The sequence below is a fragment of the Melospiza georgiana genome, chromosome 27 (assembly GCF_028018845.1).
Source record: "Melospiza georgiana isolate bMelGeo1 chromosome 27, bMelGeo1.pri, whole genome shotgun sequence".
In the NCBI taxonomy this organism is placed as follows: Eukaryota; Metazoa; Chordata; class Aves; order Passeriformes; family Passerellidae; genus Melospiza; species Melospiza georgiana.
The window spans coordinates 6,706,807-6,734,286 of NC_080456.1; the positions used below are offsets into that span (position 1 = coordinate 6,706,807).

The window sequence follows — 27,480 nt, forward strand, 5'->3', positions numbered from 1 at the left end:
TGCTGCTGCCCCGAGTCCTCCCCGCCACAGCCACAGGTCTGAGCAGCTCAGGGTGACCGAGAGCAGCAGCCCATGCGATTGGGGCTCAGGGGCATTGATCAGCTGGCTATGCAGCACAGAGCCAGGTGGCTTTGCAGAGTCTGTCTGTCACCAGTGGAGGTGGGGAAATAAAGCACCAAGCCCCCATTCCACATGTTCTGGGCACTGTGTCCCTCCGTGCCCCCTTGGCAGCACAGGCTGTTGTGGGCACCGAGCCTCAGGGTGCTCCCCGGTGGGTGGTGGGGGCTGAGCAACGGTTGGTCCCAAAGGGGAGGGGAAATGGGTCTGGGGGGGATGCCAGGGGCAGCAGCAGTGTCTTGGGAAGGAGATGGGATTGGGTTGGTATTTTCAGGCTTGGGCAGTGCTCCTTTAATGCTGCCTCCTCTAAAGATCATTCCGCTTGGTCCAGAGCTTGGTCACCCAGAGGTGGAGCATCAATGTCTTCACAGCAAGGAACGGGCAATAATGCAGAGTCTGGCCACCGTGGCCGAGCCTGGCACCCGTTGCTGTGATCAGTGCCTGTGGGCAAGTGCCCTGGGCAGAAAGGCCCCTCCAGGCAGGATGTGGGGATGCTGAGCCCCCCGCGGGGTGGGAGGCACACTCGGCGTTGTGCAACGCTGCCGGGGCGTAGCTCGCTGTGTACCTGGGGCTGCCAGGAAACGGTGAGTGGCATGTTTCCTGTTTGCGAGCTGGTGGCTCTGTTTGTTGCTTGCGATTTGTGTCATGCCGAATTTGGATGGAAATTGGGATTTGGTTGGAAATACACACAAACAACCTCTTAAAGTGGTTGGGTTTTTTTTTTTGGAGTACAGTGCCTTTTTCAAAAGCACTCAGAGCATGGGGAAGGAGTTTGCCAACACAGATTTTGCCTTAACTCCAGATTTCAGATTTATCGAGTTTATTAAAAGGCTCCAACAATAGCAACAATGACAAACACTGGTGGGGAGAGGGTTGTCTCCTCAGTCCTGGGGAGTCACGTGGGATCCCCCCATCTGTGCCCTCCCTCTCAAGCCAGCTCTGACTCTGGGCAATGTGGGGGCTGCAGGAAGCATCAGGCAGTTTCTGGGTGTTGTTTTGGGTCACTCCCCCCCGTCCCAGGACTCACCCCTCTCTGTTCTCCCCTAGGAAGCTGCACAGTGGGATGAAGACGTACGGATGCGAGCTGTGCGGGAAGCGGTTCCTGGACAGCTTGCGGCTGCGAATGCACTTACTGGCTCACTCAGGTGGGTTGGGAGGGGCTGCTGGGCTGGGCTGGGCACGGGGGTTGCTCTGTCTGTCCCCCCAGGATGCTGTGGCTGCCCAGCTCACACGTCGCCTCTACAGCAGACACGTGCAGCGCCGGCTGCACCCTTCCCCGGGCAGCACGTTGCAAACTTGTTCTCCAGTGCCCAGTAATTTGATTTATTTAAATTTTCTTTTTTGGAGTTTGTTTTCAGTTCCTTAATTGTGGAAATATTTTCCAGACTAAGCAGCTTGGAATAACATACTCTACATGCCACGCAGCTACTCATGGTCAGCTCTGCTTGTAGCGTGAGCATTGTTTCCACCTCGGGCCCCCACCGCAGGTTCGTTAGCAAAACTGCAGAATTAGGCGTTCTCTGACTAATGAATCCAAGTAGCAGGTTCACAGGCTGCAGGGCCTTTAATTAAATAGATAGGGGAGGGCTGGAGCGCTGCACTGGAGGGAAGACTTGTGCTCTGCAAGTCCATGTCAGCTGATGTTCCCCTTGGGGTGCAGTCCTGGCAGAGCTGGGGGTCTGATGTGGGGACCTGGAGACAGCCAGGGACCCCTGGACCCCAACACCATCTGGAGTCCTTGTCCTCCTGCTCCAAGGACAGATCTCTGGGGGGTAGCAGGTACTGTAGTCACAGATCTGCTTGCACGTAGCTTGGCAGTGAAGCTGTATTCCATTTTAAATGCTGTTATACACTTTTATCTGTATATTATTTTATATTTTACCTGTTTTCATTTCTTTTTCCCCACTTCCTCTTTTTCCTGGGGTAGGGGGGCACTTCGTCTGGCCAGTTGCTGCTTTCTGATGTTTGGTCAATAGTCCTGACCCCATTCCCATCCCACTGATTTTTGGGCCAGGACCAGCTCCTCAGGGTGGCTGCAGACAGCAGCAGGTGGCTGGGGTGGTCTCTGGGATGCTGTTGCCCCTGAGTGCTGGAGTTCAGATGCTGTTCCCCCCCAGGCCCGGGGCTGAGGATGCTGCTCCCCCAGCAGTGGCACGCACGGCTTGTGTTTGTTATGGTCGCGCTGGCTCACAGCCTGTCCCTGGCAGGCAGCCAGCTTTGTGGGTACAGTATGTACAGTGAACGCTGAGCCAAGCTTGTCATCACACAGGATTAATTTTTTTTTTTTTTTTTTTTTTGTAAATCCGGCGAGGACTGGGGGGGTGGGGAGAGCTCTGCCTCGAGCTCGCAAACAGCCGCTGCAAATTCCAGCGCTGTTATTTATTAAAGCAGGAGACCTTTGCACCTCTTGCCTCGCCTCCCCCCGCCGCCAGCCCTGGACACGGGGAGGTTATGCTGGAGCAGTGCAGGGCTCGTGTTCAGCTCTGAAGGCAGCTTTGCCTCCACACCAGTGGACCCTGTGTTGAACTGGGAGTTTGCAGTGGGATGGCTTGTGTCCCCTGGCACCCTTCTCCAGCCGCAGTGCCAAAGGGCTTAAGGGGGTTAACATCTGCAGCTTCCCCATCCAGGTGTTGATGGGCTATGGTAAAGGTTCCTACTGAGGACCTGGCTGGGGAGCAGCCCTGGGGGCTGTGGTGCTCTGTGGCAGCCTGGGCTGAGCACACAGTGCTCTTGTGCCACAGCCTTGCAGGTGCAGGGTAAATACTTGGCCCCATGTTGACTCTCAGTATAAAGTGTAAATGTAAAGCCTTTAATGCCATGCAGAGTCTTTCCCTACCTGCTGCCCACACTGCTGGCAGACGAGCTCTCAGAGATCTCCAAGGCTGACAGGGAGAGTTGCCCTTCTCCCAGAAAAGCAAATTGTCAGCAAAGGTGAGGTGAGAGACCCAGCTTGTTGGTTCTGTGGTTCAGAGCACCACTGGTTTGACCAGGGAGACTGATCCCAGCACTGCTGCTCCCTCAGTTGCATCCTCGCCAGAGCTGATGCTCAGTGATGCTCATTCTCAGCCTGCGGTGCTGGTTACTCAGCACCTGCTGTGAGCTGGGTTTGTTCCCCAGGACAGGGAGGAGATGGGGTTTCTGTCTGTCCCCACCAGCAGAAATGGCTGCTGTGGAGATGGCTGTGCTGCCCTTCTCCACTCTGGGCTGGGAACAGTGGGAACAGCCGATAGTGTGCAGGGATGCTCATGGGCAGCATGGGGAACGTACAGGCAGCAGCCCTGCAGACCCCTGCCCTGTTGCCTCACACCCTCCCTCCCCACCCAAATACGCTCCTCCACCATCAGGAGAGGCAGAAGAAAGCCCCGAGGTCCTGTTGGGGGATGGACGAGCTGTCCAGGGAGCAGGGGCTACCGGGGGAGTGGGGTCCAACGTACTGGTAGGGATGGCACCTCAGACAGAAGGGGACGGCACATCCACATCCCACCCTTGCCTCTGTTTGCCAGTGGAAGGAGAGGGGGCTCATCCCGGGCCACCTATCCCCAGCGAGCATCGAGCATCGCCCCGTCCCCAGGCTGGTGGGCTGTGCGGGCTGTGCGGGCTGAGCGCGCTCCGGTCCCCTTGCCCCGGCAGGTGGGCTGTGCGGGCTGTGCGGGGCTGTGCGGGGCTGTGTGAGGAGCGGGGCAGTGCGGGGCTGTGTGAGGAGCGGGGCAGTGCAGGCTGTGCGGGCTGTGCGGGGCTGTGCGGGGCTGTGTGAGGAGCGGGGCAGTGCGGGGCTGTGTGAGGAGCGGGGCAGTGCAGGCTGTGCGGGGCTGTGCGGGCTGTGCGGGGCTGTGCGGGCTGTGCGGGGCTGTGCGGGGCTGTGTGAGGAGCGGGGCAGTGCGGGGACATGCGGGCTGTGCGGGCTGAGCGCGCTCTGGTCCCCTTGCCCCGGCAGGTGGGCTCTGTGGGCTGTGCGGGGCTGTGTGAGGAGCGGGGCAGTGCAGGCTGTGCGGGGCTGTGCGGGCTGTGCGGGGCTGTGCGGGGCTGTGTGAGGAGCGGGGCAGTGCGGGCTCTGCGGGGCTGTGCGGGCTGTGCGGGGCTGTGTGAGGAGCGGGGCAGTGCAGGCTGTGCGGTCTGTGCGGGGCTGTGTGAGGAGCGGGGCAGTGCGGGCTCTGCGGGGCTGTGCGGGCTGTGCGGGCTGTGCGGGGCTGTGTGAGGAGCGGGGCTGTGTGAGGAGCGGGGCAGTGCAGGCTGTGCGGGGCTCTGCGGGGCTGTGCGGGCTGTGCGGGCTGTGCGGGGCTGTGTGAGGAGCGGGGCTGTGTGAGGAGCGGGGCAGTGCAGGCTGTGCGGGGCTCTGCGGGGCTGTGCGGGCTGTGCGGGCTGTGCGGGGCTGTGTGAGGAGCGGGGCTGTGTGAGGAGCGGGGCAGTGCAGGCTGTGCGGGGCTCTGCGGGGCTGTGCGGGCTGTGCGGGCTGTGCGGGGCTGTGTGAGGAGCGGGGCTGTGTGAGGAGCGGGGCAGTGCAGGCTGTGCGGGGCTCTGCGGGGCTGTGCGGGCTGTGCGGGGCTGTGCGGGGCAGTGCAGGCTGTGCGGGGCAGTGCAGGCTGTGCGGGGCTGTGCGGGGCTGTGCGGGCTGCGCGGAGCTCTGCGGGCTGAGCGCGCTCCGGTCCCCGCGCCCCGGCGGGTGGGCTGTGCGGGGCAGTGCGGGCTGTGCGGGCTGTGCGGGGCTGTGCGGGGCAGTGCAGGCTGTGCGGGGCTGTGTGAGGAGCGGGGCTGTGCGGGCTGCGCGGAGCTCTGCGGGCTGAGCGCGCTCCGGTCCCCTTGCCCCGGCCGGTCCCGCGGCGCTCCCCGGGGACGCCTCCGCCCCCCCGGCCCGGCTGGCCGGCGTCCCGCGCTCGGTCCCGGGTGATGTCAGCGGCCTGCCGGCAGGTCTGGATGTTCTGCCAGCGTTCCCGCGTTTATGATCATCCGCAGATGTGCATCCAAGAACACACTGTACCCACAGCAGAAATTAATGCAGGCTTGACTGCCGGCCAAGCCGCGCACACGGGGGAGAGGAAGAAAGAAAACAAAAACTGTTTAATGCTGTTTATAAATTATACACTGGCTGATGAAAAATACATTTCTCTTAGCCCCTACCCCTCCCCTCCCCATCCTCTCTGCCTCAAGAGCCTGAACTGAGACCAGAAAATTATGGTTTGCTTTTTAGCTCCTGTTTTGGCCGGGTTCCTGGACCTGGCCGCTGGGTTGAAGCCAGCTTCTTGCTTCTCCCCGCCCTCACCTGATGAAATACGTTTATTTTTCACCCACCGTCTCTCACCGCTCCCTTGGTTTGGCTGCCCCTTGTTATTGACATTATTGACATTATTGACGTTATTGATGTTATTGAAGGTGGGGTGCAGAGCGCGGTGCCGGGACCCCTCACGCCCACTCAACGCATCCCGTGTCCATCCATCCCTCACGATGTCCATGGCCATCACTGCCCACCTGCTTTCTGCTGGAGGGGGGAAACTTCCCAAACTTCCCCCCAGGCGGTGGTGCTGGAGACCCCCCTCACTTGGGCCGGGAGGCAAAAGGGGCAGGAGCCCCCCCGTCCCTGCCCACCCCTCCCCGCACGCTCGCCAGCCATTTACGCCGCTTTTGTGTTGTTTTTAATACCGCTAATGTTTATCATTTGCCCAACAGGCTTGACAGATTTTGTTTCCTGTCGAGCGGCGGCGGTGGCGGAGCCCCCCCGGTTGCCAAGGAGCCGCCTCCCCGCACCGTCACGGGCTGATTTGGTATTCCGCGCGGCGCCCCGCCGCATTTCTGTATGCAAGACAAAGTGTTTTGATGGAGGACGATTGCAGGAGTGTCTGGAGGCTGTTTGGAGTTTTATGGGCTGTGCAGTACGCGCCGTGCTCGCTCGCCGTGCGGGGCTGCCAGGGATGGGGTCTGTAATTTTTTCCCTGTGGAGAGGATGCTGCTGGAAAGAGTGGCAATGGCAGGGGCAGCAGGAAAGGGGGTTGTGTAAAAACCTGCCAGTTTGGGATCCCAAGTCAATTATCATCATTAATAATTTTATTATTATTTTTTAAATGCAAATGCTCCCTGCTCCAGCAGTCCCTGTGAGGCGCAGGAGTTGGTGGCACTGCCTGGCCGAGCTTGGTGATGGTGTTGCTGCTGACCACCACCTTAGCCGGCCCCAAGCCCCTGCTCCATCCCTCCAGCTGCTTTCCCAAGGCTCCCCAGGGCAGCCCATGCTGCAGCATCCTTCTCAAACGAGTTTGTGGCACTCCAGCTCAAGGTCCCTCCCCACTCGGTGCTGCCCACACCTCACTTTTTCTGATATTAGTTATCACCTTTCCGTGGCACTCTGGGAAGCAGGAGCTGAGGCTGACTCTCCAGGCCTGCTCTGCAGCTCTGTCTTTTTTAAGCCCTTCTTGGATTTCTCTACAGTATTTTTTTAGCACAGAGATTTTCATGACTTGTCTCTTCCACTTGGGTGAAACAGGGGAGAAGGGAAATAACAATAATGATAATAATAATAATAATAATAATGGCAATAATAAAGATCCGAAAGCGGCTTGATGTGGGCAAAAGAAGAAAACAAGAGAATGGGATAGAGAACAGGCTAAATTTAAAATTGTAATTGGCTGACTTCCACAGGCTTGCGGGTGTTTTAATGACTCATAATAACTTCATTTAAAACCAGCTGAGCAGAAAATAGATTGGAGAGGAGCCTCAGGCCATTATGGATTTGTTTTTTTTTTTTTGACAAGCTCTGTTTTCGGCAGCCAGGAAGGCACTCGCAGAGGGCTCGGCTGCTGCGCTCCCCGAGTTGGTGGTCTGCCCAGCAGAGATTGTATAGAAGCTGGGCTGGCTCTCCTCTTTTTTTCCCTTTTTTTTTCACTGATTAAAAATAGATGCCTTGAGGTATTATTTTAGCATCACTGTGGTTTGGTGCTTTTTTCTTTGCACTTCTGATGTGGTAAACGGAACATAAATAAAATTGTTTTTGAAATTACTGAATTAATTAGGTAGTAAAGCAACGGCAGTGCATAAATTTTCTTGCCGATTTTTTTTTAATCCATATTTCCCCCCTCACATCTCCATCTTCTCACCAATTACAGCCTGTTAATAATATGCAATCCCAAATTTTTATTAATCGCTTCTGCTGAGGGAGGGGATGTCACATTCTACTGATGGGGCCATTGTGCCAAGCCAGCAGTGGGGAAGGCTGGATCCTCCCCCACCCCTCTCCTCACCAATTTCCCATCTTCCTCCTCCCTTAGCCATCTTCCTCCTCCTCCAGAGGTGCTAGCAGTCCCTCTTTTTCCTTTATTCCTTCTCTTTTCCTGAGCTAGAGCTCAGCATGCCTCTTCCATAGCCCCACGGAAGTTTCTCCTCCCCAGGAAAGTAAATGATGGGCATTGGGAGGGATTGTTGGGGTGATGGTGGATAACAAGATGAGCTCTGTCATCCAGCCCAGCGAGCTAGGCCTGGCTGGCTGGGAGGGAGCTGCAGCCCCTGCCCATGTCCTGGTCCATGGGGCACCCCACTCCCAAGAGTCACCGTGCAGCCCGGCAGCCTGCTCCCTCACATTTCTTGGAGGGGAAATTAAATAATAGAGGCTCAAAAAGAGCTCCAAGATGATGAAGTCCCGCCTGAGTTCTGTCCCCCCTTGTGGCTTTGGGGCCCTGCAGACCTGGGCAGCTCCAGCCTTGCTTGGGGGGCGCGTGGGGCGGCAGTGGCCGCGCAGGATGGAGCAGCAGCAGCTCCTCGCCCTTTATTAGGCAGGGGCTGTAAATTTGCTTGTGCGGATATAAATGTACGGCAGGGGGCTGGTGCCAGCAGCAGGGCTCGCGCCGAAACACGGCCGATACTTGGCAGCACGCGGAGTCCTGTCCCAGCCCATCGATAAGATCATCTGCAGATATCTGTGCGTTGTAGGCGATACGAGGCGCTGGCTAAATATACCCTGCCCAAACCTGCGCCGATGGTTTCTGTTTAAAGCAGGGAGAAAGGGGGGGGAGAAGAGAGCCGTGCCATGAGCTCCGCTTTCCAACGTGTCCTGCTCCCTTTCATAACAAACAGCAAGCCGTGGTGGTTTTTTTTCTGAGCCCTGTTATAATAAGCTCAGATGTTGGATGACATTTTCCCAGTGACTCACATAGTAAAATTAACCTTGAACTATTTACATATTCAATCGCCGCCCTCCTCCTCCTCCCCCTCCCCGCCGGCGTGTGTACATTACAGGAATTCTGGCTCCGTATCAGTTTTTTGTTTTGCTGATGAGAAAAGAAAAAAAAATTTAAAAAAGAGGAAAAAAAAAAAAACCAACCTCCCCCCGCCTGGAGTACACATCTACTTGAGGGAAAGAACACGCAGTCCTGGCCTTTGGAAATTGGCAGGCGGCGTGCTGTTCCCGCGCTGATAAGAGGTACTGTAAATAAAACTGTACGGCAGCGCCTGCTGTAAATGCCCCGCGTCTGTACTCATTGTTCTGACAGCTCCGGCTTTTTTTGGGTCCGCTGTTTTGGTACACACTGTGCTTCCTTATGTAAGCCAGTGCGCCCGGCTCCTCCCTGCTTTCGCCCTGTTTATTTTCGCCTCGCCAGGAATTTTTCCTCCCCCCATCCGCCCGCCCCCCAGCCAGATGCTGGCTGCCTTTGCCTCCCCGGGCTGTGCCTCCCCCGGCCCCTGTGGCCACGGCTTGCGGAGGGCGCTGGCGCGTCCCTGCTCCCGCTAATCCCGCGTGGAAACGGGGGCAGGCAAAGCAAGCCGTGTGTTGAGCAGGACCGTGCTCGTCTCAGCCCGCGGGTGCAGCGAGCCCCTCGAAGCGCGGAGTGCCCGGAGTGCCCGGAGGGGCACGGCCGGGAGGGCACAGCCACCCGAGGGGCACAGCCCGGAGGGCACAGCCACCCGAGGGGCACAGCCCGGAGGGGCACAGCCCGGGAGGGGCACAGCCACCCGAGGGGCACAGCCCGGGAGGGGCACAGCCCGGGAGGGGCACAGCCCGGGAGTGGCACAGCTCGGAGGGCACAGCCACCCGAGGGGCACAGCCCGGAGGGCACAGCCACCCGAGGGGCACAGCCCGGAGGGGCACAGCTCGGAGGGGCACGGCCCGGGAGGGCACAGCCCGGAGGGGCACAGTCCGGAGTGGCACAGCCCGGGAGGGGCACAGCCCGGAGGGGCACAGCCCAGAGGGGCACAGCCCGGGAGGGCACAGCCCGGAGGGGCACAGTCCGGGAGGGGCACAGCCCAGAGGGGCACAGCCCGGAGGGGCACAGCCCGCAGGGCACAGCCCGGAGGGGCACAGCCCAGAGGGGCACAGCCCGCAGGGCACAGCCCGGGAGGGGCACAGCCCAGAGGGGCACAGCCCGGAGTGGCACAGCCCGGGAGGGGCACAGCCCGGGAGGGGCACAGCCCGGAGGGCACAGCCCGGAGGGGCACAGTCCGGAGGGGCACAGCCCGGGAGTGGCACAGCTCGGAGGGCACAGCCACCCGAGGGGCACAGCCCGGAGGGCACAGCCACCCGAGGGGCACAGCCCGGAGGGGCACAGCTCGGAGGGGCACGGCCCGGGAGGGCACAGCCCGGAGGGGCACAGTCCGGAGTGGCACAGCCCGGGAGGGGCACAGCCCGGAGGGGCACAGCCCAGAGGGGCACAGCCCGGGAGGGCACAGCCCGGAGGGGCACAGTCCGGGAGGGGCACAGCCCAGAGGGGCACAGCCCGGAGGGGCACAGCCCGGAGGGGCACAGACCGGAGGGGCACAGCCCGAAGGGGCACAGCTCGGAGGGGCACAGCCCGAAGGGGCACAGCCCAGAGGGGCACAGCCCAGAGGGGCACAGCCCGAAGGGGCACAGCCCAGAGGGCCACAGCCCGAAGGGGCACAGCCCAGAGGGGCACAGCTCGGGAGGGGCACAGCCCGAAGGGGCACAGCCCGGGAGGGGCACGGCCCGCAGGGCACAGCTCGGAGGGGCACAGCCCGGAGGGGCACAGCCCGAAGGGGCACAGCCTAGAGTGGCACAGCCCGGAGGGGCACAGCCCGGAGGGGCGCGCACCAGCAGCCGCCCTGCCCGGGCAGAACCTGTTGCTGCCGCGGTTGTTGCATCCTCACGGATCGCGGGTCGCCACATCCTCGTGGATCGCGGCGCTGGGGCCGGCGGAGCTTCGAGTGGCGATGGAGAGCCGTGGAGAGCCATCGCCTTGGCAACTGCGGGCTGCGCGCTGCCCGCGCCGAGCGGCGGGCGGAGGGCGGCCCGGCTGCTGCCCTATCGATCCGGCCCCTCGCTTCTCCCCGTCCCGCACCGTCGGGGACACGCTCCGCACTCCCCCTCTCCCTGCGGTGCCTGGAGAGGGCACCCCCGGCAGCGCCCGCGCCCCAGTGCCCCACATCCCTGCTGGCGCGGTCCCCTGGCCGGTGGCAGGTGCGAGGGAGCCGCCCCGGAGCACCCCAAAGTTCGGGTGTGTTTGCCCCTTGGGAGCCGCCAGCGGCCCAGGTGCGCTCGGGTTGTTTTGAATGCAAACTTGACATCGCAGCGAGGGCGGCGGGGAACAACATATGCACAGTAAACAGGCAGACTGTCATATTGATTAACAGATGAGACCTCTATTATCGATCAGCTCTTGGCGAGAAAATTTATCACTTTTAATTTCACCGCTGCCAAATATTTCTGCCTGCGAGCCAGCCGTTACCGAGACAATTTAAAGGCAAAGGAATTCTCTTTTCCATGCATCTTGTGATACCTCTCTCCCTGTCGCCTTCTCTGCCCACCTTTCCCCAGACCCCACCCTGACTGTGGGATGGAGGGCTCGGTGGGGTAGGAAGGAGAGGGCAGAGGCAATGTGGACCCCTGAAAATGGGCAGCACAGCATTCTGCCAGGCAGTGCCCCCACCTTGAGTCCTGCTCTGGAACATTTAGCTCCTCACAACAGATGAATCAAACCTTGAAATGGGGCCGTGGCTTTGTCCCACAATGCTGTTGGATATGGTGTGTCATTAATCTGGTTTCGTCTAGAAGTTACTTATCTGCTGCTGGGCATCCTGGGTTTTTCCTTGCCCAAACCAGCAGCACATTGATTGTAATTTTCTAAGAATTGCCCCAAATCCCACATCTCTTTCCAATAGTCTGAGATGCCTCTGAGCTTCTTGCTCAGTTGTTGCATTCCAGCCACATCCCTCATCAGGTGCATCTTTGGGTACCAGCAACACCAGCCATGATGGGAAGGAACAGGAAACCAATTGCAATTGGATAAGTTGCAGTGCTAATGAAATGCATTGATATTGTAATGATTTTAAAAAATAATAATAATCTTTTCCTGGCAAGCAGCTCTGTATTTTGCTGTGATGTGCAAGGAACAGGAGCACAGGGCTGAATGAGGCACTGCTTTAGCTGGCTGCACAGGGGCCAATGAACACGAAACCCCTCCATGCACAGGAGTGTTAATGGCAGCAGCAGCGTGCAGGTGCACGCTCAGGGTGCGTCCTTTGTCCCTGGAGTAACCCTGCTGTCCCTCTCTCTCCCCAGCGGGTGCCAAGGCCCTGGTCTGCGATCAGTGTGGCGCCCAGTTCTCGAAGGAAGACGCCCTGGAGACGCACCGGCAGACGCACACCGGTACGTGGCCTCCCCTCCCACCTTCACTTAGGTGCAGGCTTTAACATTTGGGCTGCCTTTGTCACCCTTTGCCCAACAGAGAGCTGGACCTTCTGCAGTTCCTGCCTCTGTGCTGCCCAGGCAGCCCCAGCTCCTCTTACACTAAAGCACAGCCTAAGGCACCAGTTGGTGCAGTGCTGTTACAGCACTGCTCAGCATTAACATGGGAAACAATGACAGAACACATGAGGTCGTTTGTCCCCTTTGCAAGCAAAGCTTGTCCCTGTCCAAACACCTCCCAAAAGTTGGTTTCTGCCATGTTTCTGCTCTGGCACTTCCCAACCCTTCAGTGATGCCACCATCAGGAACACAAGGATCTCTTCAGCCTCTTGCAAAAGCTGCCGTGCTTGGGAAAGGTTTGCCTGGGGGAATTCACAGCTGGGCAGACCCAGGTGGAGCCCTTCACCCTCCAAATCCAGACTGGAGCAGGACAGAGCGCCTGCTCCTCCTGTGCTATATTGGGAGCAGTTTAGCTGAGCACAGGCTCATCTTTCAGTGCTGAAAGCCCTGATAGAAATGCCACTGGCAGTGAGTTTGTGCTCGGGGCTGGCACAGAGAACCCGCCCGACTTCACGCTGGGGGTGTGAGGACGGATGCAAAGTGCTGTGTCACCGGCTGTCACCCGGTCATGGAGCTGTGCTGGCCAAACTCCACTCCATAAATCTTAAAGTACTTGCCCTCCCTGTCCATGCCCTTACAGCTGGAGGCTGGGTTTGGCCATTCCAGGTCTGTTTTGAAGCCCTCTATGCGTAGGCTGAGGAGAAGTGCTGTGAAGGGGCAGCCAGCACAGTGAGGGACTGGCTGCATAGGGCTGAGCAACCCAAGCCCAGGCAGGGCGGTCAAAGTGGCCAAGTAAAAACCAAATTGCAGCTAGCTCCCCCTTTCCTTCTATTTCCCAGACCCATTGAGCATCATGGGCTGACAAGTGGGAGCCCAGCCATGGAGCTGAATGATGCCTGCACCCCAAACCATCCTGCAGATGCAGAGCAGTTTGGCTAACAACCCTGACATTCCTGTAGGGATTGAACCTGCTTGGCTGGTGAATCCTTGGGGCTGGATTGTGCCAAAGCTCAAAGAGCAATGGGCAACCAGAGCAGGGGGACACAGTGACCCAAGGGGAGCTTGTCATTATTGCCTCCAGCTGCTTTGAATGATGGTAACACAAAGCCAGGCTGTTGTACATGTGCTGCATCAAGCACTGCTCCTCTCCACAGCAGAAAACTAACACCCCACTTCCTGAGGCAAGGCAAAAAACAAGAATAAATTTAAAAAACAGTTCCTACTTGTAAGCACGGTGCTGGCAGGGCTGTGTGCAGCCCCACAGACACGGGGCCGAGACGCCCTCTCCGGGTGTGCACTGTCCTTGGCCCCCGTCCCGCTGCAATAGGAAAAGCAGCAACTGTTTTGGCTCATCTTCCAGAAGCACAGGCTTGGTGCTGGGGAAGAGAGCATGGAAAATTCCTTACCCTCCTCCTCAAATGTAGAGGAAAAAACAGAATGCCTTGGGATGGCAGCCTGAGTAGCCCCAGGCAGCGCCGCTGGGAGTCGGGATGTGCACACGAGCGGCGCTGGTGCTAACGGGCTTTGGGCTCGTGCCGGCGTTTATAAATATCAGAGGTGACTCGTCTCGAGTTTCCTCCCGTGTGCCAAGGCAGTTAGCGCACGGCAGCCGGTGTCAGTCAGCAGGACAGCACAGATTTACTCCTGACCCAGTTTCACGTGGGCATGAGCGACACCCACTATAGAGCATGTTTGCTTCAGCAAGTAGTTGGATTCTTGATTTGTGGGGTTGGCGTGCCCCCGGCCGCGCCACTAAGGATGGAGCAGGACCCTTCACTCTCCCCTGCCCACATTCCCGGGTGCATTTCTACATCCCATACTCTCATCCTCATATCCCTCGGATCCTCTGTCCTGAGACACCGGTAGCAGAAAAGAATTAATAAAACCAACATGTAACTGAAAATTGAAAAGCTCTATATCTCCCCCCCTTTTCTTCCCCCCTGTTTTTTTCTTTTGCTGGGATGTTGGTAGCGTTTTGATTTAATAGTTGGCCAAACACAAGGGTCTATTTTATTCAGAGTTTACAGGCCTCAGGGCTGTTATTCCTCCAAATTTAATAGCATTGAAATTGCAGGGTTGGCGATAATTTGCCTATCACTTTCTGCTCTCCCATTGATGTTTATTGTCAGCGGGATGGAATCTCAATCCGATTCACTTAGATAACATGTCTGTTAAACATTTAGATAATTGTGCCATCATTAACTTGTCACATTATTTTAGAGATTCAAAACAGTCGTGCAGTATAAGCGGAGGTACAAAGGGAGAAAGATCTGGCTCGTGAGAGCAGGAACCCGGGAGCAGAGGTGGCAGGATGCCCCCGCGCTGTCTCCCATGGCAAGCGTTGCTCAACGACCGCACGGGGATTTTTAAAAATTTTAAAATTATTTTTGCGTTTTATGCCAGTGCTCTCGGTGTTTTTCCATAGAAGAGCATCCCAGCAACCCCATAACTGTCTTGGGTTTGCCAAGGAATGCGTGGGAGCCCGGAGGAGGTGGAGGGGGCATTGCGCCGGAGCTGCACTGTCACACGGGCACGCACCACCCCTGTTCTTGGCAAATGTACATCGAGTCAAATTTATTACATATTTGTCTTATCTCCTCACATTTGCTTTGCTTTCTCTGTCTCAAAATGGTTCCAGCCCAAAACCTTGCAGTGATGCTGCAGATGTATGGCACACTGCTACTTCCAGTGTGGAAATGACAGATTTTGAGCAAGTGGAACATAACACGTGAGTTTGGTGATGGGAGCTATAAATCACACTGAAAAACAAATTCTGTTTGCCTCACACTCAGTGTGGCACCATGATTAATGGTCAGGCCAGGGCTTCACTGGGATGCTGGCATGACTCTGCCAGTGGCTGGGACTTGTCCCAGTGGCCACCAACAGCCATCTGCAATGTCCCTGCTCCAGCAGCAGATTTGGGAGATACTGTTTGTGGCTTGTCCTGCTGCATCCTCTTCCACAGTTGGATCAAAGCAATGGCACAAGCAGCCAGCACAAGCAGCTGGCACGCCTCCTTACCAAAACCAGCCTGACATCTTCCTGGGCTGCCTGTGACTTTCTGTTACTGTTTCACAGGACTCAGGAGGGTTTTCTGAGAGCAACCCAATGAGACTTTGGGGGGAAATACCTCTGGATCGTGCTTTTCTCCATAGCTAGAGATAACGCACTGTAGCATTAAGTATGCTTAGAGGTAATTATCCCCGTGCAGCCCCGGCGGGGGAGGATGTGCTGGCGATGCCATGTGCAGTGGACAGTCGATGCTTCGCACATTTTCTCTTGGTGCAAGAGTGGATTCTGGACGCTCAGGTGCCGGCCTCAGCTCACAGAGGGTCTGGGGGCAGTGGGTCCTAGGGCCGCAGCACAGAGCCCCTTTGTCTGACAGTAATGTCCTGTGACAGCACTTGAAATCTGAGTCCTGGCGCGCATTCCTGCAGCCGGGAATCTCCCTGCCTCCCAAACCACGGCTGCCTTTGCCACTTTGACAGCAAATGGCAGCAAGAGTTCCCTGTGCTCCTTGGTGCACACATGGGGAAATGTGAGGCCAGGCATCGTGCAAGCTGGTGGAGTCACCAAAAGCAGCGAGGAGGTGGGAGCGTGGCGGAGCCATGCAGCCACGATGGCATCGGGGCCAATGGTCTGCCTTTAATTTTCCTGTGCAAATACTATTTAAAGCACGATGAGAAAAGCCCTCTCACTAAGCTATGGAGAAGTCTTTCTTGTCCTTTAATTCTAGATGAAGGGGATTAGTGTGAACATATTTAACCTCTGACCCATGGACAAAAGCATTATCAAATTTAGTTGCCAAGTGGCTCCCCATTTAACCAAACCAGTGCGGTATCACTGCAAGATTTTTCCCTCCCTCCCTTGAAAGCTTTAACATCTATTGTTGCCCCGGAGCACCGGAGGGCCTTGGCTGCCTTCCTTTGCTGGCATACAGGGTGCTGGTCAGAGCCCCATAGGGGAGCACAGCATGACATGGTACTCACTGCTAGAACCCACGAAGGCTTCACAAAGCCAGCCTCCCAAAAAGAAAAGCCTTCTGTAAATGGGGCTGGTTTCTGCATGCCCAACTCAGTGCTGGCCATGTGCTGGCCTGTGGTGTCACAGAGGATGCTTGGCCATCTCTCCAGAGCACAGAGAGGGGTCTCTGTCCCCCTTTGCTCTGGAGCACAAGGGATCAGCTATGGCAAGCTTGAGGATGCTCGGCATTTCCATGCTGGGCTTTATAAAAGAGGGATGAAGCATGGTCTGAGAGGCGGCCGGGGTCTCCTGGTCCAGCAGAGGAATGCCGAGAGGGGCCTCCCGTCAGGAGCCGGTGTCCGTTTACAGTGCATCTCTCATAAACCCGGCGGCGGGGGCGAGGGCAGGGGGACCGGCCCTCCTGGTATGTGATTGATTATCTGGTATTTATGCCATTGAGGACTTTTCAGCGGCTCGGGGTCAGGGGGTCATCTCATGTGTCTTGCTGCAAATCCGCTTCCTTTTGTACAGTGCGGGCTGGGTGAGCAGACACACAAAAACAGCTTTTTCTTTTCCTTGGGAAAAAGGGGAGGGGGGCGGGCTGGTGTCAATGAATTTTTTTTTTCAGCCTTTCCTGAATAGTGTCCTTTTTAATTCCAAAGAACTTTTAATTAAAAGTAGCAGGAAAGTTCATCTCGACAAGGTTTAACTTACCTTAGCAGTTACTTTTGTCCCCCAGGATTCGCGTCTCCCCGCTGTACAAAAACCCCCAACAACTGGGGGCCCGGCCGTGCTCGGTGCCGCTCCACATCTCCCCGGCTTTGCCGATGGGGCCTTTTCATCTTTTCTCTTTTTTTTAATGATGGGGGTGCAGGAATAATAAGCAGATGCTGCGAGTCCCGGCTTTGTGCCTCACGGCAGCCGGTCGCTCCAGTGGCCAGGCTCTGCCAGGCAGCCGCCTCAGCACCAAAAAGGTCATTTTGCTGTTGGGGTGTGAGGCAGGGCTTCGTGGCAGCTCCGTGGGGCTGGAGGGTGCCAGAATGGTGCCACCTTGAGCAGGAGAGATGCACAAGTGGAATGGACTGGCAATGGGCAGGTGGTGCCCTCTGCCAGGTGGGATGATGGCAGTGGTGATGGTGATAGTGGTCTCCATGGAAAGACCCCTTGGTCTCCTCACCAAAACTCTTTTTTTGGGAGATGGAGCAGTTTCAGTTAAACAACAGTTAAGAAGTAGTGGGGGAGAGCTCAGGGTTTTCAGCAGAAAGTCAGATTGTTTTGTCAGCTGATTTCAGTCCAATTTCCAACTGGGAAGAGGAAATCTGGGAAGCTGGTGCCATGATGATGAGTATGTGTGACAGCTTCCATCTGACGCAGTGGCCAGAAATGCCACCATGATTTACCCCAGAGAAACTGGTTCTCAGGAAGGGCAGAGGTGTCCCAATGCACAGCTTCCTTGGGAATAGCAAGGTTGAATCTGGCATTCTCCAGAATGGTGTGAGCTTAGGGGAAAGCAGCACAAAAGGGAGGTGTTGCACATAGATGTTCAGATGCCAGGTTACTGCATTTGGCCAGGTGATGTGCTTTGCCAGGAAAGGGGGCAGTTTTCTGTCGGTGCCTTTAGGGCTGGAACAACTGAGTGATGGTTTTTGCCAAGGATGATCATGAGTCTACCTGAATGGGTTTAATATGTATTGATATATTTTGATAGATATTCAGTACAATAAAAAGGCTGTGGGGTTACCCCTTTGCTGGGAGGATGTGCCTCCAGCTTCAGCCAGAGGCTTTAGGGACTGCAAATGGCTTCAAACAACTGTTTGGCCTGAAAAAATGGAAATTGGGCAGGAGAGCAGAGCGCACCATAGGTGTGAAGTGTCCACAGTGCAATCCCAGGCTAGAAGCATTAAAAGCTCAGGAACTTCCCACCTCCCCCAGCCAGGAGGTGGAAATGCAATAAAAAGGATTGGCCCTTAAAAGCTCCCTCTGCCAGGCTTGCATAGCACTCAGGTTCTTCGGGAAGAAGAGGAAACACTGCTAAGACTCTCTCAGTGTGGGCTGGGGTGATGCTGAACACATCCCTTCCTTCCAAGCCTGGGGACCCCATTCAGGGAGTAGACCAGGGAGCAGAGGCAGCAGTTTCCAGTGCTGGAAGAAGGGGTTAGGCATGCAGCACTCCCGGGTGGCTTGTTCTGGGGACAGGGGTGTGTCTGGACCCGTGCTGTCCCCCAAGAGCATCGCGCTCAGGCCTGGGGCTGCCCGTATCCCTTGGGTTGCACTCCATGGTGCGCTCAGCACCCTGCCCTGGAGATGGGGACACGCTGCTGTCCCCCAGGGCAGCTGGTCCCACACCCTCCCAGAAGCACCTTTCCCGCTGACGGCCCCGTTTGGGCCCGCAGGCAGCGCCCGCGCGGGTCCAGCTGCCGCCGTGATTGACGCAAAGCCAGTCTATAAATAAAGTCTTTCTCTCCTCTCATAAAGACTTTGCGGTTTAGTTTGCTTTCAAGGTCAAGATCAGACCTTTCTAAATAAACACATATCAAAGGATCATTAGCGGAGCAGCACTGTTAAATTGAGATATTAACTTCTGTCAGCCGCGCGTTTCCTTTTTGTTCTGTAACTCGCGACTGCAGCGGGTTTTTATTATTTTGGCCCTAGGCAGTAGCATCTGGCTTCTGTAGAGACTGTAAAAATTAAAAAGCAACACAAATCATTGCGAGAGAAAAGCAGTAAATTCAATGATAAGAATTTAAAATTAAGATGTTTCGGCGCTATTATATTCTGCAAAACATGAAACGAATGAGTTGTGTGCCTGTTGCCATAAAGCCACCGCCGCTAATCGTCGCCGGGCTCCTTCCCTCCCCGCACGTGCCCCATAATGACTGTGCCTGAGCAATGGCAGCAAACACGGTGAGGGAAGGTGGTGATGATGGCAATGGGGACAGTGATGGAGATGGAGGGTGGTGGGGAGGGCACAAGTGGGCATGGGGGAGCAACGGGGCACCAAAAGGGAGGCGAGAGGGGGATGCTCTTGTCCCACCATGCTCAAAGGAAGAGAGAGGTCAAGCTACGAGGGTGTGACTAATGAGCCAGTTCACGAGGATACGGGACCACATTGTCCCCCAGGTCCAGATGGCCCCTGGAATAAATCACCCCCAGCAGGCATGAGCTGCCCATGCCAGAGCTGCAGCTCAGGGCCTGGCACGCATTGCCCAGGCTGCTGCGGGCACCAGCACCCCATACATCCTCCATGTGCATCCTGCCTGGGCTGTGGGGAGAGCAGGAGTGTGGCTGGGTGGGAAGCAGCCCTGTGCATCACTGCAGGAGCAAAAAATGAGGCATTTCTTTGGGGGGGGTTTGTTAATCCCCTGTGCTTGCAAGGTCAATGTTGTACGACTGCTCTGAAACGCCAGTTTTACTCAGTGTTTGTAAAAGGGTAAGCTGGCATGGAGGCAGCAGGCAGTGCCAGAAGCTTGGCCTGGCCTCCTGTTGCAGTGGAGTGTCCACATCCAGCCCAGGAGGAAAACCAGCAGGGGCAGGAGAGCAGGCGGCGTCAGCTGCTTTTTAAGAATTAATTTTCCATAGTCGGTTAAAGTTGGGAAGAAAGCTGTGCTATCTCTAAGTAAATAATAATAATCAAACAAATGCCCCCTTGGGAGAAGTTGCCTTCCATAAAGATGTTAATTAGCACAGAAGCTGAGCTGTGGAGTCCAGAGGCAGGCTTTGAAACTGGGATGATTTGGTGACTCTGGTACAAAATGCACACATTTCCTGTGTTTATCTTATGGGGGTTTTCCCCCCTTTCTCCAGTGAACCATGAAGGTTGTAGGGGCTGTTTGACTCAGCACAGTAATGAATGCCATCACCTCTCAGTAGCACTGGAGTGGGTGGCACCACACAACACGGCTCTGCACATCCCTACATCCAGGCTGGCATCTGCAGGTGTTGTGTCCTAGCAGCAGCATTCAGGGAGGGATCCTTTGCACCTGCCTGTGGGTGCACTTCGGTGCTGCCACCAAAAACACCACTTTGGGTTTCATAATCATCCTGAAAACAGAATCCGAAACTGGGCTGATTTTCTTACCCTGCACATGCATCCACCATCATCCTGGGGCAACATTCCCTGAGTCCTGCAGCCTCAGTGCTGGTGCTACCCAGGCTGAGTTGGCGCCTGCTTTTCAACTCAGTGACAGCAGGATGTGCACCGTGTTCCCAGGGTCCCTTGTGGAAAGCTGAGCTGGGCACCTTCAGCCTGTCCTTCAGGCCAGCTCTGCCTGAGCTTGGGTGCTGGAGCTGTGAGAGGATGCTCCAGGCAATGGGCCCCTTGCCAGCCCTGTTGCCTCTGCCAGCCTTCCTGTGGGCAGGGCTGAAAGGGAGGGCTCTGTGCCGCTCTCTGTCCCCTCAAGGGAGGGCTCTGTGCCACTCTCTGTCCCCTCAAGGGAGGGTTCTGTGCCACTCTCTGTCCCCTCAAGGGAGGGCTCTGTGCCGCTCTCTGTCCCCCTCAAGGGAGGGCTCTGTGCCGCTCTCTGTCCCCTCAAGGGAGGGCTCTGTGCCGCTCTCTGTCCCCTCAAGGGAGGGTTCTGTGCCGCTCTCTGTCCCCTCAAGGGAGGGCTCTGTGCCGCTCTCTGTCCCCTCAAGGGAGGGCTCTGTGCCGCTCTGTGGCCCCCACTGCCAGTGGCACCCTCCTCCCCAGTGCTGCTGTTCCTGCAGCTCCCCTGCAGCAGCAGCCAGCAGTGTTGGCTGGGAGGTAGAGGCTGGTAGAGAGCCTTTGACATGCTGACAAAAACCATCAGATGTCCCTGAAATCTCATCTCAGGAGTGCCAACAGCCTTTGGGCTCCTGCTTTGCGTGGCCAGGATGTTTCAGAGCCGCTCGCCTTTGTTGTAAGGACAGCAGCAGTGTCGGGTCACCTCTGGCACATGAACCGTGTGAGGCATGATGTTAAACATGAGCTGTGAAGGAGGGAGCCTTGTGGAAGACCCTGAATTATCAGGACCTGAGGTGAGGGTTTGGAGGTTTCAGGGTGTATGAGGCAGCAACAGGCTCTGTCAGCATCCTTAGACATGAGCATGCTCATGCCCGTGATGATGCTGGAGCCTTCCCAGTGTGCCCCTCCACAGCCTTTCATTCCGTGCTCCTGATTATTTCGGCAGTGGATGGATCTGCTCATTTTTCAAGTCTGATAACATGGGTCTGAGGGCAGGCAGGGAAAGATGGCAGCGTTATGAAGAGGACTCAGGGAGGCGCAGTTTGGTTTGCACATCTCCATGTTGGTGCCACGAGCCTGGGGACTGCCAGCCCCGTGCTGCCACCCTGCTGGGGCTCAGTGGGGATGATGGCTTCACCAGCACGGTGGCACCACTCCCTTTGTCCCTCCTGCCCTGCTGCCACAGCATCCCCGAGTCACCCCATTCCCAGGCACACAGCAGGTGTGGGCTTGGCACTGCTGCCAGGGGCTCTGGGGGGCCAGCACACGCACACGTGCTCCAGCATGGGGGGAAAAACTTGAAGTCAAATGTCTGAAAGTCAGATCCCTTTTTAGTATGAATTTGCTGTATCTCATTCTAAGCACTAATTCCAATTTAATTGCAAGTGGCCTGAAGCCTCTTCAATAGGAGTAACAAATGGTTTGATTTTGTAAACTTCATCAGACTGCATTTTAAATGCGACACACTAGCCCGGCTCGAATGCCAATGAAGCACTGAAGTAGCTCTCTGTTTACTAATTATCCGTTTTTACTTCAAGCCACGCTGGCTGGCTTGTCTGATTAAATCGGATTTGTGGGATAGAGAACAGCTAGCAGAGTTTTCTCTATAGTAAACGAGATTGAAACTATGGCCCGCCTGGCTGCACACTGTAAATTATATTTCCTTTTAAAGGGGACGTGTCGCCTTTCTCCTGCAGTGCACCTCCCGCATCCATAAACTCCACCAGGGCCCAGTGCGAGGCAGACCCACCCCGCCCTGCTCCCTGAGCCGTGCCACGCCGGTTTTCAGCCGGATTCCTGCTCCGCAGAGGCGGCGGTGGGGGCGGCGCTGCCGCATCCATCCCTCGCTGTGGCTCGGACGGACGGGGCGCGCTGTCACACGGCGCGTCCTGCTCGTCATCACGTCCCTGCCGGCTGCGCTGCTTTGGGACCGAGCTGCTGGAGAACAGGGATGTCCATCTCCGGCCTTGCAGCCGTAGGGTTTTCCCTCCCTCCATCAAGCATCCCCCACTAAAAATCAGTTTTGGGACCACCTTGTATTGAAAAAGACCCTGCGAGATGTGGCCAGCACACTTACCAGGAGAGCGTCTAACACCCAAATCACTCCAGCTTCCACCTCGGAACCCTGTGGCAGTGCTAACAGCTGCCCCACTAGCGGCTTTCAGCTGCTGGCACAGCACTGGCTCTGGCAGGGACACAGAAACTGGGGATGGTGGGCAAAGGTGGCAGCTGAACGCAGCGTGCGGGGCTGTGCCTAAACCTTCCCAGTTGCTAAGACTTCAATTCTGCGAGCTTGACCTACGCCGCCCCTTCCCTCGGTATCTATCTTTGTGCCCAGGGGCTTTTTATATTTTAATTTGCTTTTGAACGTCCTGCAAAATTAATGGCGTGCTCGGGGCCATTGTGCTGTGTACAGTAGAGGGAAGGGCCCTCGGCGCCCGCCGAGAGCCAGCGCGTTTCCCGGGGAATGAATTGCTCGCCCGCCTTCACCCCTTTTAATTGTTGACAGTAAAAAGCGTTTAAATGCTGCTTAATTTGTAATCATCTTCCTGCAAAAAGGGGAGAAACCATTAAAATGTCAGGGAAATGAATAAATCCGTCTCTCACTGATTTGGGGCGGCAGCATTTCTTTATCAGGGGTGATTTTTCTTCCAATGGCTGAGGGCTGGCTCGGGGCTTCTGTGGCCGGAGCCCAGGCATGCACTCACGACAGGACACAGGGCTGAGTCCTGTGGCACCCAGTGTGGCACCCGCTCAAGAGTTTTGCCGTTTTTCCCCACTTCCCACCCTTCCTCCAGAGGTGTGACATAGTTGGCATCTAGCCTAAAGAAAACCAAGCAGCCTGGAGGCCGGCAGTGGGACGGTACCCAGCAGTGGTGCCTGCCGCGCCCCTTGGCTGCTGGAGAAAGTCACCTGCGGAGCCTCAGGGCCGGGAACAAGCCCTGCGTGAGCCCCGTGTCCCACCGCGGGGCTCGGTGCTGGGATGCGGGGCCGCCTCCCAGTGCTCCACCTCTGCGCCCGGCCGGTGTCAGCCTTTGTGTCACGCAGATGCTCTGCTCTCAGAGCTCAACTGGAAACGTGCGCCTTCGCAGGCCATGCCAGTACACGCTGACCTCCCAGTCCGGGGTGTTTATTTACTGATACATTACTTGAAGAAGAAAAGGAAGAGGAGAAATCACCCTGGCCTTTTGCAGGTCTCAGGAAGCAGCACCTGGGGGTTGCCCGGCTCCAGCTCCAGCCCCGTCCCCCATGCGTGCACGAGGCAGCTCGTCCCCATCGCTCTGGCTGCTGGAGTCAGCCCATTTTTATTTTTTTTCAAGCGGGGGCCAATTAGTTTCACAAATGAGGGCCCTGCGGTGCCAGGGAGGATTTGTTACGGCCCCGCGCGCCGGCCCGGCGGCATTGTCCTGCCCTCCGCCCCCACGGGAGCCCATTGTCCCCGGCCCCAGCGGGGGCTGCTGGCGGCAGATTTATCGGGGCCGGCGTCCCGCCGGCCGGGGCCTCCGCTCCGCAGCTGGCCGCGGCGCTGGGGGCTCAGCCCCGGGGACCTTTGACCCGTCCTGCTGTCACTGCCGGGGCCGCCGAGGGCCGCGGGGCCACATACCTCTTGGGATTTGCTGCGCGCTGCCCGTTCGGGGCTGCCTGCCTTTTTTTTTTTTTTTTTTTTTTTTCCTTTTTTTTAAATTTTTTTTTTGTCTTGGGAGCGTTTTGTCCGCAGCTGCGTGGGGGGCACATGAGCCCACAACCCCCCGGGATAAATCCCTGCTGAGGGAGAAAGGCAGCTCCCATGCGGGGCCACCTCTCTTGCTGCTTTAATTCCCATTTCACTGGGGATTTTTTCAGATTTCAGAGCATTTTAGGGTAGCCCAGTGCAAGGCTGAGATTGAGCATCTTCCCAGGCAGCCTCTGCGTCCCCAGCAGGACAGAGCTGACCACGAGGTGCCACCACACCTGGGTGGGTGATGGCACGATGCCAGAGCAGGTGATGTGTGAAGCGGGATGCCCTCCGGGATGCCCGTTGCCCATGGCTCCCAGGCTGGAGGTGTGGGTCTGCCCAGGAGCATCCTTCCCTGTCCCCTGCCTGCGTGCCACTGACAGTGCTGCTGCCCATCGTGTCCCTGCCCCGTGGTGCTGTGGTCCTGGTGGTGTCCCTGGGGTTGGTTTTGGTAGCGTGGCAAGCAGCCCTCTGCCCCTGCTGTTCCTGAAGGCTGCACGGATTTGTTGGTTACCTTGAACATCTTGTGCTGCTAATGAATTGCTAATACAATTTTCTAGCTAATTTTATTTCCATAGTCCTCACATTTTAATGTCTCGAAAAACCGAGCATTTATTTGCTTAATCTTCCTGTGTAATACAATTTGCAGTGACTCACAGTTCTGAACAATCAGCTATGCATAAGCGAAAACAAACTGTTTAAGGCTAGAGGTCTGAGGTGTTTATGGACGGGGTACGAGCACCTGGGTTGGGGTTTTGTCCCTGTTGTGTTGCTGCAGCCAGGTTTGTACCCAAGAGTGGTGGTATGGAGCTTGGATCTGCCTTGGGGCTCGGGGCCAGATGCAGCACAAGGGGTGGGCACGTCCCCCTCTCACCTCCTGCCTTGCTCCCCAGGGCAGCTTCATGGGGCACTTCTTGGGGTCTCCTTTGCCCTGGGCACCACAAGGTCTGAGCTCAGCAGCTCTCAGAGGTGTGTGGGGATGCAGCGATCACCCAACAGCTGCCTTGTGTTTGGGCGTCCCTCGGCATCGCCAGGGCTCCCAGCTGCCTCCAGTGCAATGCGAGAACTTTTCCTCTTCAGCTCTTTCCCTCATTGGGCCAGTGTCAGCAGGGTCGGGGTGGCCAGGGACTCCCAACGGCGCCCAAAGCCCTGCAGCCCTTGGGGTCCCTTCTGCTGCCCGAGCATCCCTGCTGCCGCTGTGGGGGAGTGGGACCCCCCCACAGTGGGGCGGTGGGCCGGGGGTGCCAGGCGGTGCCTAAGCAGGGTCTCTCCTCTCGCACAGGTACAGACATGGCCGTTTTCTGCCTGCTGTGCGGCAAGCGGTTCCAGACGCAGAGCGCCCTGCAGCAGCACATGGAGGTGCACGCCGGGGTGCGCAGCTACATCTGCAGCGAGTGCAACCGCACCTTCCCCAGCCACACCGCGCTCAAGAGGCACCTGCGCTCCCACACAGGTACGGCAGGGGACTCGGGCTGGGCCAGCCGGGACACGCTCCTTCCCCGCGCCTGGAAAGAAAACAGGGGGAAGAGAGGTGGTTTGTGTTTAAAAAGTGTGGAGGTGCCTGAAGTGGCTTGGATTTGAAAAACAAAACAGAAAAAAAAAAAGCTGTGTGTAATAAGTTGATCTGGTCTGAGGTGGCACCCCCCTAAGAGTGACCTTCTTAGGGGGTGTGCGATCATATCCGCCTCATCAGCTTACTGCGGTAGATGCACATAATCAGCTGGTGCTCAGCCCTAATGGGATTAGGGCGACCTGCGCTACGTGTAGCTGGTGCTGCCGTGGCCCCACTGGGGCAGGGCTGGGCTGCAGGATTGCCGAGCGGGAGAGCCCGGCTTGGCCGCCTTACGCCGTGTCCTCAAAGCGCCCGCGCCGTGTCCTCAGCTCCTCCGACAGCATCCCCAGGCAGCTCCGTGGTCCTGGCCACATCGTCAGCGCCGTCATTTGGGGCCAGTCACAAAACACCCCTGAAAGAGCTGGCTCCTGGGGGATGAGCAGGACCGTGCAGGATCACAGTCAGTGCCACGGATCTTCACAGCTGCCTGGGTGAAGCGCTACTCACCCATCCTTTGCCCACACAAGTGCAAGGCTCATGTGCCCTCCTTGACACCACTGTTGTTGCTGACAGGGAACAAAATGTATCCTGAGGAGGGATGCTCCTTTTCTTTCTCTTGTCAGGCAGAGGCCATGCACACAATCTCCAAAAGGGACGTAAAGGTGGCTGCTGGGGGTTGTGCGGGTGGTGTCACAGAGAGTCGCTCTGTGCAGCCTGTGGCTGGCAGCTGCCAGACCCACACGTGGGCTAGGGGTCCCGATGTGGAAATGGGAATCCTGTGTCGATGATAAGCATGTTAATGCTGAGTGCTGGAGCTATTTATAGCCAGTAATCCGGTGACCTGGGCTGCGGGTCGGGCTGCGCGTGTCCCACCCCAACCTCTGCTGCTTTAGTAGCTCCCGGCTGTGAAAAAACACTGGGATCATCGGCGCTTTAGGAGCGTTTAATCATGCCGTGTGGTGCCGTCCTGCACAGCTGCAGGATGCTCCCTCTTGTCCCAGGGCCAGGGTGCTCCAGGGGCTCAGGCTCCCCTGAAAAGTGGGCGGATAGAAATGCTGGCTGCCTCTGACTGAAAAATCTGTCTTTGACTGTAGGATCAAAAGCCAAAGTGGCAGTTTGGAGCTGGGCATGGGAGGGGAAAGTCAACAACGGCCACAGGCACCGCCTGCCTTGCCTTTGGAGCGGGGGCTCTGAGCTGCATCCCGAGCATCCTCCTCCCCCCAGGTGGCCAGGCAGCAGCTGCAGGAGGGGCGAGGGGCCGCAGAGCTGGGCTGCGGCAAATGGGGAGAGAGTAAAATATCATTTTAAAGAGGAAGCGAAAGCACAGGCATGTGAGTATATAACGAGAAGGACAATTTATGCCCAGGCACGAGTGCAGTTTGACACGGGGATAATGAAAAAACGTAGGTCATTGTGGATGACTTAAGCCTTCACAGCTGAAGAAAATGTATGAAATGCGGGGAACATTACACGCTTGGCAGCTCCGCACATCTGCAGCAGGACAAGTGAAATACAGTTCGCCATTCTTTACCATAAACTGTGCTTGTAGGATATGCGGCACAGAGAAATTGTAATTACAGTGACAAGACAAATCAGTAATATTTAAATATTCATGAACAAAGTCTCGGACGATCAATCTATCTTTATTGTCCTTGCCTTCGCGGCTGTAATAAATAAGTAGCTGGAGCCCTCACCTTTCCTTCAAATCATTCTGCCTTCGGTGCCAAACCAGAGTTCATTTATCAGCCGCCTGGTCTAGAGTGTGGGAGATGCCCAGGGCTGGGTCTGTGCTGGTGCTGCTGGGTGAAAAACCTGGAAAATTGGTGGTGGGAGGGTTGCAGCACGCTCCAGTCTCTACCGTGCCTCAGACCCGAGCATCCTCTGTACAGGAGGGTCTGTGCACGGAGGGACCAGCACACTGCACTGGGGAGCCTGGGACGCTCTGTCCTCAGGATGGCTGCCCGGACTAAAAAGGCTTTGGAGCTGGTTTTGGTGTGGCACAGCAGCCACGGCAGCCCTGACCCCGGCGTGTGCTTGCAGGTGACCACCCCTACGAGTGCGAGTTCTGCGGCAGCTGCTTCCGGGACGAGAGCACGCTGAAGGGCCACAAGCGCATCCACACCGGGGAGAAGCCCTACGAGTGCAACGGCTGCGGCAAGAAGTTCAGCCTCAAGCACCAGCTGGAGACCCACTACCGAGTCCACACAGGTACCTGCTGGGGTGTCTGGCAAGGACAGACTGGTGGAAGGGCTGGCATG

General features: G+C 56.9%; 1 protein-coding gene across 3 annotated transcripts in view; it reads left to right on the top strand.

Annotated features, from left to right (window-relative positions):
• Positions 1-27,480, top strand: part of ZBTB16 (zinc finger and BTB domain containing 16) — a 56,494-nt gene that overhangs the window by 25,917 nt on the left and 3,097 nt on the right. For all 3 annotated transcript variants that reach the window (XM_058041348.1, XM_058041347.1, XM_058041346.1), the window contains exons 3-6: positions 1,165-1,262; positions 11,606-11,692; positions 24,953-25,123; positions 27,263-27,430. In XM_058041348.1, coding sequence (XP_057897331.1) covers positions 1,165-1,262; positions 11,606-11,692; positions 24,953-25,123; positions 27,263-27,430 — 524 coding nt within the window. The remainder of the gene's footprint in view (positions 1-1,164; positions 1,263-11,605; positions 11,693-24,952; positions 25,124-27,262; positions 27,431-27,480) is intronic.